At 35.2% G+C, this 12,050-nt stretch overlaps 1 protein-coding gene across 1 annotated transcript in view; it reads left to right on the plus strand.

Annotated features, from left to right (window-relative positions):
• The window catches only part of LOC145330456 (uncharacterized), a 57,412-nt gene that overhangs the window by 20,631 nt on the left and 24,731 nt on the right, over nt 1-12,050 (plus strand). The window contains exons 18-22 of the mRNA XM_080175090.1: nt 1,354-1,423; nt 7,742-7,829; nt 8,578-8,649; nt 9,010-9,080; nt 10,663-10,720. Of these exons, the coding sequence (XP_080031216.1) occupies nt 1,354-1,423; nt 7,742-7,829; nt 8,578-8,649; nt 9,010-9,080; nt 10,663-10,720 (359 nt within the window). The remainder of the gene's footprint in view (nt 1-1,353; nt 1,424-7,741; nt 7,830-8,577; nt 8,650-9,009; nt 9,081-10,662; nt 10,721-12,050) is intronic.

Genomic DNA, 12,050 nt, shown 5'->3' on the forward strand with positions numbered 1-12,050 from the left:
ATTGTCAATTTACCTTCAAATATGGTAATAACATCCAATAAGTTGCATATTTGGTTTAATAAGTGTATCTCTAACTCTTTAAATAAGAAATTTAAATTTTTACCTGTCCAGAGTGTACCTGGAGGCCTGCAGCACCTAAACCTGGAGGCCGATTGTCAATTTACCTTCAAATATGGTAATAACATCCAAAAAGATGCATATTTTGTTTTATAAGTGTACCTCTAACTCTTCAAATACGAAATTTTAATTTCTACCTGTCCAGAGTGTACCTGGAGGCCTGCAGCACCTGAACCTGGAGGCCGATTGTCATTTTTTCTTCAAATATGGTAATAACATCCAAAAAGATGCATATTTGGTTAAATAAGTGTACCTCTAACTCTTAAAATAAATGTTTTTAATTTTTACCTGTCCAGAGTGTACCTGGAGGCCTGCAGCACCTGAACCTGGAGGCCGATTGTCATTTTTTCTTCAAATATGGTAATAACATCCAATAAGATGCATATTTGGTTAAATAAGTGTACATCAAACTCTTCAAATAAGAAATTTTAATTTTTACCTGTCCAGAGTGTACCTGGAGGCCTGCAGCACCTGAACCTGGAGGCCGATTTTAAATTTTTCTGCAAATATGATGATAACATCCATAAAGATGCATATTTGGTTAAATAAGTGTACCTCTAACTCTTCAAATAAGAAAACTTAATTTTTACCTGTCCAGAGTGTACCTGGAGGCCTGCAGCACCTGAACCTGGAGGCCGAATTTAATTTTTTCTGCAGATATGTTAATAACATTCAAAAAGAAGCATATTTTGTTAAATAAGTGTACCTCTTACTCTTCAAATAAGAAAACTTAATTTTTACCTGTCCAGAGTGTACCTGGAGGCCTGCAGCACCTGAACCTGGAGGCCGAATTTAATTTTTTCTGCAGATATGTTAATAACATTCAAAAAGAAGCATATTTTGTTAAATAAGTGTACCTCTAACTCTTCAAATAAGAAAACTTAATTTTTACCTGTCCAGAGTGTACCTGGAGGCCTGCAGCACCTGAACCTGGAGGCCGAATTTAATTTTTTCTGCAGATATGTTAATAACATTCAAAAAGAAGCATATTTTGTTTTATAAGTTGCTCTCTAACTCTTCAAACAAAAAATTTTTAATTTTTTTACCTGTCCAGAAACGACCTTCCAGCCTGCAGCACCTGAACCTGGAGACCTATTCAAAAAATGATTAAATATACGTGAACTAATACCCAAAAGTAAACTTTTATCCTAAATAACCTATAATCTAAAATCAATACCTAGTCCACTGCACACTGTTTACGCGAAAGTGGCAGAACTTCCCCCCCCCTTATTCTAGATCTTCGTAGCGAGGGAGAAGCCTTGGCCAAACAGAATGGTAAACAAGCAGATATTATCAGAAAACTCAGGCAGGCTTTTAGCTTTGCATCATTTACTTTTCAGGAATGTGTCATTTTTAAGCAGGGAGAAGACAGTGGACTGTAAATTATACTGGTACTTAAATTTTTGTAACCACGCTATATTATTCGTTGACTCAAAACTTTGGGTACTTTTATTAACATCTAGTTCGTTGGTTCCAAACTAGTAGTGTCCAAAGTTTCATACAATAATTTTAGTCTACAGAAGGGAAAATTTTGTTTATTATCATTGGTAGTAGTAAGTGAAAGGCTTTTACTATTTTTGAAGAACGAGCGACTTCGATAGATTTTTTTTTTTGTCCAAAAATAAAGAATCTATAATACAAAGTAGAAAGATGTCTGTCCGTCCGTCCCTTAAGATCTCGGTAACCACTGATGGATGCTATGTTGGTCATGTCTACGCCGTGCATCCACCTCTACTACAGCAGCAACACCATCAGCAGCAGGAGCAGAGCCAAGAACCAACAACTACAATCTCCCGTCCTTCCGAGAGATTCATCATCAACTCCCAGAGGTATTTCATCATCTCTGACAATGAGGACTCCACCTCAGCTAAACTGTGTTTTTAAATTGGTTGACAAAGAATAAGACAACTCCAGCCTGTCTAATTCGGCTACTTCTACTTATTGCTGGAATCGAACAAAATCCTGGTCCCAGTGACATATGGTTATGTCCACTCTGCTCCAAAAGAGTATCAACCATCTCGGTTCAGTGCTCCACCTGTGAAAATTGGCTCCACGTCAAATGCTCCGGTTTTAAAACATCTAAAGAAAGGAGAAACTTTACACACTGGACTGGACCATGCTGTGCCCCCTCACCCCTAACACCCCCGCAACGAGCCCCCCCGCCCCCGCAACGAGCCCCCCAGCCCTCGCAACGTGACCCCCCGCCCCCCCGTCGTGCACCCCCTCCCCCCCATCGTGCTACCCCTGCCCCCCCTATCATCAACAACTCAAGCTATAACTGCAGAATACTACAATGGAACATCAATGGAATTAGTAGTAAAATTGATGAACTATTAGATTACATGGAGAAACGCAAGGTTCTTGTGGCGGCTGTTCAAGAAACTAAACTTACAGCTAAATCTAAACATCCTAAAGCCCCTGAATACACATTTATCAGACAGGACAGAGGTGTCAACAAAGGTGGCGGACTTGCTTTCCTTATTCATAAGGAAGTTTGTTTCACACTCGAGAAAACTCCTCAGAGCCTGGAACAGGATCCACACATTGAGTCAATGACCATCAGCATTCCAGGAGAAGACTCACCCCTGTTTATACGCAATGTGTATATACCACCACAGAGTAGTTGCAGCCAGGGATATATTCCATCACTAGATAATCTCTTCGACAATCTTGGTGAAAACTACTTTGTCTGTGGCGACCTAAATGCCCACAATGAACTATGGTTAACTGGCTCAACACCTGATGCCAGAGGTAATGCCCTTGCCGACATCGTTACAGGGCAGGACTGTGGTTTTCTGAATGAAGACCTCCCTACCAGAGTAACCAGCACTTCATCAACATCACCAGACATATCCATCGCCTCTGCTAGCCTCTTAGCCACCTCCAAATGGCAGGTAGAAAACAGGCTAAGCTCAGACCATCTGCCTATCATTATCAGTATTACAGCTGAACTTAAAAAGTTTAATTCCCGTCCATCTACCTTCATGAACTTCTCAAAAGCTGACTGGCCAAAGTTCCAATCCTTCACTGAAAATATTTTTGCTAATGCCAGAGAAGTCACAAATGTCCACCAAGCTGAAAAACATTTTAGGAAAACCCTCCAAAAAGCCTCCAAAAGATTTATTCCTGCTGGCCGCATCCCAAAAATCTTAAATGCTCTTCCTACTGAAGCTGTAAGACTGATAGAGAACAGAGACAACATCAAGAACACCGACCCAGCTGACAATAGAATACCTGATCTAAACAAAGAGATCAACAATGTCATCAACAACCATCGCAAAAACAAGTGGCAGGAACACCTTGCCAGCTGTCAGGCGGGTTCCAAGAAACTCTGGAAAACGATAAAAAGTTTAAATAACCATCCACAACAACCAGAGAACCAAGGCATTGCATTCAATGGCAAAACCTACCTGAATGCAAAGGATATAGCAACACAGTTCAACAAGCAGTACACTCCACCTTCTGACAAAAAACCTCTCCAAGCACTTAGGAAAACTCTGAGAGCCATGAAGAGGAAAGCCAAGAACCAACCAATCATTTTCACACCAGAACAGACCAGCGCAGCTATCAAGAAGGCCAAAAACTCCAAAGCTCTTGGACCTGATGACATTTCACCTCTCATGCTTAAACATCTCGGACCACATGCAATCAAATTTCTCACCAACATCTTCAACAAATGCATGAAGGACTCTGACATCCCCAGCCTGTGGAAAACTGCCAAGATCATCCCCCTCCTAAAGCCCGGCAAATCTTCAGACCTTGGACCAAGCTACAGACCTGTTTCGCTCCTCTCTCCTGCAATAAAGATCCTTGAAGCTCTCCTTCTTCCCTATGTAAATGAAGCTGTTCAACTTGCCGATCACCAACATGGTTTTAGGAAGGGCAGATCAACCACAACTGCACTCCAGAGTATTTTAGACCACATCAACAATGGTCTAAATAGGAAAAAGCCAGTACACAGAACTGTCTCCGTGGCAATCAACCTGTCCCGTGCCTTCGACACGGTTGACCACCAGATCCTGCTGGACGACATAAACCAACTCAACCTGAACGATTACATCAAGAAATTTCTTTGTTCATATCTCAGAGGTAGGCAAACATATGTAATGTTCCGTAATTCCAAGAGCAAATACAGGAAAGTCAAACAGGGTGTCCCACAAGGAGGTGTCCTGTCCCCTGTACTTTTCAACTTATATATGTCTTCCATGCCCTCACCACCTGGCTCCATTAATCTTGTATCATATGCAGATGATGGAAATATCCTAAACTCTGGCCCTACTATCGAACCCATAGTCAAGGAAATCAACATCTACCTATCCACCCTTGACACATGGTTCAAAAGTCGAAATCTGAACATCTCTCCCTCTAAATCTTCGGCAACCCTGTTCACAACAAGTTCCAATGAAATCAACATTGAACTTGGTGTTGAAATAGCAGGAGAAAGTGTACCCACGGTTAAGAAACCCAAGATTCTTGGTGTTACTTTTGATGGTTTGCTTACTTTCAAAGAACACGCTGCCAATATGAAAACATCTGTACAGTCCAAGAACAACATCCTCAAGGCATTGGCAGGTAGCAGTTGGGGCAAGGAAAAAGAGGTAATTGTCAATACTTACAAAGCTATTGGACAGTCCACCCTCAATTACTGCGCCCCCATCTGGACACCAACACTAAGCGACACAAATTGGAAACACCTTCAAACTGCCCAAAATGCAGCACTCAGAGTCGCCACTGGTTGCCACAGAATGACGAACATAGACCATCTGCACTCTGAAACTAAAGTCATGCCTGTGCGGCCCCACTGTGAAATGCTTAGTAAGCAATTTTTACTCGGCACACAAAGGGAAAATCATCCCAACAGAATCAACCTGAACAGACGTCCCCCTCCACGGCAGATGAAACAAACTCTCACATCTAAGTTTGGTAAAGAAATTAAGAAAATTTCTCGTCCTAATCTGCCAGAGAAGGAATACAAGTCAAGGTTGAAACAAATCCACACCAAATCAGTACAAGAAGTTATCAAAAACCTCGATAACAATAAAGTACTGAAAACTAAACCTCCAGACATCAGCAAGACTGAGATGAAGCTGCCCAGGTCAACCAGATCAACACTAGCACAGCTGAGATCTGGTTATAGTGTCTATTTGAACAGTTACAAGGCCCGCATTGACAGAACTGTGACAGATAAATGCCCTAACTGTGACAGTTCCCACACCACCACTCATCTGTTTAACTGTCCAAATAAACCAACGAACCTCACAGTCAGAGACCTCTGGATAAATCCTGTTGCTACGGCCAGATTCCTAGACCTGGCAACAGCTGATGATGAATCTACATGAGAAGGACACGGGCTAAATGAATGAATGAGTAACCACTGATCGGATTCTACTCTTCAGGGTATATACCTATTGGTCCTATGGTGGTTTTAAGCTATTTTCTTGGGGGGGGGGGGTGCGACACCCCTAACCCCCCAAAAATGAAAATTCTCCCCCCCCCCTTAAAAAATTGTTTTAGGCAGTTATTTAAAAATAAATGGCAGCACCAGAAATACTTACCTAATTTTTTTTTATTGTTTTTTAAATTACCTCTTCTCTAAAATTTGTATCCCGGGAGTAAAATTTGCTTGGGGAGCGGGGTAAAATGAAAAAAATTTTGGGGGGTTCCTACGGCACCCCCAAATTCATTTTGGATGTCCTTGCCCCCAGTGTTTAAAAAAAGAGTCGAGTCAAAATTATTTATAGCTCCCCTCCATTTTTAGTAAAGAGGACTATCCACGAACGAGAGCACATGATTCTAAGTACCTTCTAGCATTGATCTTAAGTATTTTCTTTCAGAATATAATTGGTCACCATATATCATTAATGTATTGACGAGAAAATTTATGTTTCACCATATTTTTTTTAGGTATTTTAATTGATTTTGAAAACTTTTATGAAGCTAATTCTTTTAATTAAATGGGGTATTCCTGTCCAGTTTTTTGTTTAGGAATGAATATTTCTTACCCGAGGGAATAAATGATGGACCGATAGGTCATCATTTATTCATTATCATTTTGCATTCGCATATGTATCATCAAATATCCATTCCCATATAAACAACCCCTTAAATAGTGGATGTAAATATTCATTTATTTCCCTGGTATCTCATTTATATCCCTGGTATGATTTTAGAAGATTTTAAATTTTTTTTGGAAGATTTTAGAATTTTTATTAATTACTAAAAGAAAGAAAAATTATACCAGGGAAATAAATGAAATTTAAAAACCAAAATTAAACCACATTTTACTAGCATAAAAATGAGTTTTTGTTTAAATGAGAATGATATTCCTGTCCAGTTTTTTGTTTAGGAATGAATATTTCTTACCCGAGGGAATAAATGATGGACCGATAGGTCATCATTTATTCAAAAATTTAAAATCTTCTAAAATCATACCAGGGATATAAATGAGATACCAGGGAAATAAATGAATATTTACATCCACTATTTAAGGGGTTGTTTATATGGGAATGGATATTTGATGATACATATGCGAATGCTCGTGTTATATAGATTTAAATTAATCCATACTAGCATTAATTTAAACATACATATGATATATAGTAAATGTGCTTTTAACTTTTTTTTTAATTTTTATCATTTGACAACATGGACAATTAAAGACACCCCGAACTCAACAAAATGTTTGATAGAATTTTGACTAAAAAACCTGAACATTTTTTTACTTTTCTTCAACTTGAAGTGGTGAAACATAAATTTTCTCGTCAATATATTAATTATTAGTGGTGACCTATTATATTCTGAAAGAAAATACTTAGGATCAATGCTGGAAGGTACTTAGAATCACGTGCTCTTGTTCGTGGATAGTCCTCTTTCTTGGCTGCCATTTAAGATTGATGGCTGAAATACCAATGAGCAAACAGTCTATTAAACTATTTTGGTCCGTTGGTAATGCTATGGAGAATTTAATTTTGAGATGTGGTTATTTTACTCGACTTCTATATGAGATAGAAAGCCGAATTTTCTTGACATGAATTCCCTGATTTATAATGCTTAGGTAGTAGATATTAAATTTCATAGTTCCTTTTGAAAGCCAAATTTCAACAAAACTTTTTATATTTCTCTGTGTTGTCATCCTTGTGTATTTAAAATGAATCAATATAACTTTATCAGTTTTTGCTGACAATTTTAAAACCTTATTATATCTAATATTAGAATTTTTATATTTCTTCCTTGTCTTTGTATAGAGTAATATTAATATTTTATTTTATTATTAAAATTATTATCGATGAAATCGATTTTTATTCTCTTTTTTCATGAATAATGTTTTTGTTATATTAATTCCTGATTCTCTTTCAAGATTAAAGATACATTATACTTTTTCATACTTTGGGAAATTTTTATCGATTTTGATTGGTCCATTCATGAAGTTGAGTGTCCAAACGTTTTAACCACTAACTGTAGTAAACTACAAAAGGGGTAGTTTTGTGTATTATCATTGTGTTATACCTTTAGATCCCTGTATTTGTACATATTTCCTTCAAATTGCAGACATACATAAGCTGTATTCTTAAGTTAGCTTCGCTATTGATATTCAACATAAACTAAAAGCCTGATAAATAACTAGAGCCAAAGAAAAAAGTCTGGAATCTGAGAGAAACCTTTTATCTGAAGAATCTACCAGACTAAAAACTGAAAATGAAAGCTTGACAAAGGTAAGAATTAGTTATTTGATGAATGATAACGTAGTATTTATATCATATGCAGCTGTAACCAACAACTTAATTAATTCGAAAATATATTACATAATTTCAGCTAATTTATATTGATTGTTTGGAAGGGGGGAGGGACAATGCTTAATAGTAATAAAGTCTACCTTTTTATTTTCCCCATCCCCAAATATTATTTTAGATTTATTTCTTGTTGGTAATACCTTAGTCCTGATTTATATGTGAAAATTAAGAGACCTAAAACGGTTGGAGTCACTGAAACTATCCTTAAAGTTGTATTTCCCACTGAATTCCTTTCTGCTTGTGCAGAAACTAGATTTTTTAAAATGCCCTTCTTTTACCTTCAGAATTATACTACTTTCTAGCAGCTACTTTAAAGTGCATTTTTATGTAAGATGGGTGTCAACTGTCAATATTAACTATAAAAAGTCAAAAGTAATTTGGATCACGAAAATAAAATGAAGTAGCGGGTTTAGTCGTGTTTTCACAGTAGTTTTTGATAGGTTATTTTAGGCTAGGTTAGATTAGGTAAATGTTAATGGTTGCCCCGCAGGGTTAGGACTAGGAGAAAAGCTACTGAGAAAAGAATACTACAAAAACCCGTTACTTGGTATTTTTATTAAAACATAATTAAGATGTTCATGGTATTATTTTTAAGCTCTCGTTCCTGATGACAGTACCAATTTTGTATCATCTTTAAAGAGTAGCAACCATATAATTATACTTTTACTAGATATTGGGTGACAAGAATGAGAATGAGAACGCTATAAGCAAGTCCTTGAAATCTTTAGCTGAGGGAAACAAGGTAAGTCTTTAAATATTGAAATATTTTATGTGAAGATTCTCCAGAATCTATTCTATAACTAACGTAGTCTGTTGTTTCTTGTCAAATAAATTCATTTGTTGTTTTAATGAGTTTTGAGATAGACTCCTAAATTTTTATTTTGAAGATTCTCCTTATCATCAAGCATATGCCTTATGCTTATATAATGTTTTTTTTTGTTTTTTTTTTGTTTTTCTGTATGCCAATACCGTACTGATATATAATGCTATTAGCTTTTTAATTCCTCTTCCTTATAAGGTTTCTCAGTATTTTCTTTGCTTTGGTGCTTATGATGTTTGTCATCCTTTATTTTAAAAAAAAACCAAATATAATATAATTTAGACCCTTGGAAATGAAAAGAAGAGCCTAACTGTTGAACTTGAGGAACACAAGGATAAAGTTAAAGGACTCAGGTAAGCTTTAAGAAAATACTGAAATTGTTATCAAATCTACTTGTGGGTCGACTTTATTTATTCATCTCGTAAGAGTTAGGTACTCTTTAACTATACGTGTTCGTCCAAAGACCACAGTGCAACAGGAATAAGATATAGCCACCAAGCGAAATAAATCTAAAATAATATTTAGGGAGCAAATAAAAAGGTCGTCAATTGTACTATTTATCTCCCCCCCCCCCCCCTACAGCTGAAAATCTCATAGATTTCATGATTTTTCCGAATTAATTTCGTTGTTTGTATAAGCTCACAGTGCACAATTGAATTGAATTTTATTAAAACTTATTGCACTTTGAATTTGACTGCACGGTCTAAGCTTGGTCTTAAAATTCTTACTGTTTATGGTGCTAATGCATTTTCTATACTCTTTCTATTATTGCCACGCTTCTGACATAACAGCAGAAATAACCGTTATGCCTACAACGAGTGGACGCTTTTACACCTTCTGAGCTAAAATCTTAGAAAGCCAGCAAAAAAACATGAACATAATTTTGTTTTCAATTGCAATGTTTTATGTTAACAATTTTCTGAAATATGTCAAAAAATGAAAAAATATTAAAGCAAAAACTATCAAAATAATATACTTTCGAAAGGATAATTTCAAGATCTTAAAATCCATCAATATTTTGCACAGTCTCACAGTCTGTATATGTCCATCAATTTCAATTTTACGTCATGTGAGAAAAATTATACTTAAACCTTACATTTTGAAGAGTTTTTATTAAAATAAAAAAGTAAAGAAATATAAGTACATGAACCAAAATCATAGGTTTCTATCTATATTTTTATTTACTAAGAATGGACAATTTATGAAATTCTTGTTTTTAGTGATGACATTGAGACCTTCTATTGACGTTCATGCTTAAAAAGAATAAAAAAATTTAGCTAATTTTATGAGTTTTGGCAGAACAATCATATTTTTTTTAGGAGACTTAGAACAAAGTACCCTACTTAAATCAGACAAATAGCCTAAAACCTGCTTCAGACAGAACCTTATTTCTGTTACACTGTTGACAAAAAAGCCAATTTATATGTATTTTATTTGTAGTATTTTATGAATACCAAACTCCTTAAATAATCTAAATTCTTGTTATGCTGACCAATTTCCAATAAAAATCAGTCCATTCATAACTAGATGATAACCCTGAGAGGTCAACCATTCTCAGAATTATTTGTTGGCATCATGGCTATTATCACTGATTTTAGATATCTTATGTATGATTCTATAATTTCTATTTTAATATTAAGAGATTAAGAAATTGGATGTGAAGCTATTCTAATACTTATGTTAAAAGAAATACTGTAATCCAAAGTGTGTGGCTGTTATGTGTGTGTAGAAAGCCCTCTGAGGCCACTCTGGGCAATTTTCAAGAAATCTTTATTTTTGTTTAAAACAGGATTGAGGTTGATATATATATTTGTAGTTGTACTCATACCTTGCTGAGCTAGTTCCTCGGGGTTAAACTACTTTTTCACTTTCCCGAAATTAGCTTGAAATGTTCTCAGGACCAATAAGAAGTTTCTCATAAAATTGTATATTTAGGTCAAGTCTAGAGGTGGCCTACAGAGACATCTCTCAACTAAAACAAGAACTATCCCAGGTATTATTATTATTAAGATCTAGTCTAGAGTCTTACAGAGACATCTCTTAAAAAAGAAAAATATAACTTATGGGCTTTTTGCAATAATATCAATCAACCTTTAACTGCTTCTTGTCCCTAACAATAACTGACTAACAAAGTCAGAACTTAACACTTAATTTGGGGTTGTATTATTGATACTCCATTGTCCTGCTACTGTAACCCTGCAAAAACCAGGTAAATGGAAAATACAAGATTTTGTTTATTCATGATAAATTGAATAATTTCTACGTGGATAAACATGTGATTATCTGTTTTTTATATTTACTTTAAATTACAGAAAAATACTGTAATAATGAAAAAAATATTTACTTATGTAAAAAATTATGAGAAGAATAATTAAAAAAAATTTAATCTGATTACTACTTGAATAAGATGATAAAGCGTTGATATAATATTTTAATTTCAATAAATTAATTTTTTTAGAGTTTTTTCTCTAAATCATTTATTGAAACCTTAAAATGCCTAATTTTGTACATAAGGCCTCTTTTAATCTTTATGTTCTTAATACCACCAAAATTTTGAATACAAGTCTGAAATAAAAAAAAATAAAAACTTATTATCTAGGACAGTGATCAAGGTACAGATAAAATATTTTTATTTTATAATAAAAAAGGTTGCCATATTCATAAATGCGTAGTTCAACAAGTCAGAAGACGGTCAAACAAAGTAAAACATCAACGTATTTAATTTTCAACATTATTTATAGGAACTTTGTGTGTTTCGGATTAGACTAAAAGTTCCGAGAAAACGTTATATTATTCCTTGGCTCATAACTTTAGGTATTTTTATTGAATTTTGATTGGTTCATAACTAACAGAGTACAAACTCTTGTTGGGGATAATCTCATGGCAGTTGATAATTCAAGTAAATATCCTCCCTGAATTTTTAGGGTTAAAAACCGGTATTATTTCATCCCAAATTAACCTGACTAGTTAAACGGTTTGAACCAGCTTATGCCAATAACGAAATTTATTCGAAAAATAATCACAAAATCTATACGTAATTTCAGCTGACGTTGGGGGGTCGACACATAGTAGAATTTACGTCCTCTACATCTGCCCCCCCCCCCCGAATATCATTTTAGATTTATTTTGTTTGTTGGTTATACCTTATTCCTAGGTTTGAACTATGGTACCAAAGAAATCTTTTTTTTTTGAGTTTTTTGTTGGTAATAGGTTCACGATTGAAGGTGTCGCATAAAGGTGCCCGTTTTAAGGTAAAATATGGAGAAAATATTTTTTTGCCAAATTTCAATAATACTAAAGGCCGTCATAACATGAAAAGTCAC

This window comes from Acartia tonsa, chromosome 10 (genome assembly GCF_053477335.1).
Source record: "Acartia tonsa isolate MP-2025a chromosome 10, ASM5347733v1, whole genome shotgun sequence".
Taxonomy (NCBI): domain Eukaryota; kingdom Metazoa; phylum Arthropoda; class Copepoda; order Calanoida; family Acartiidae; genus Acartia; species Acartia tonsa.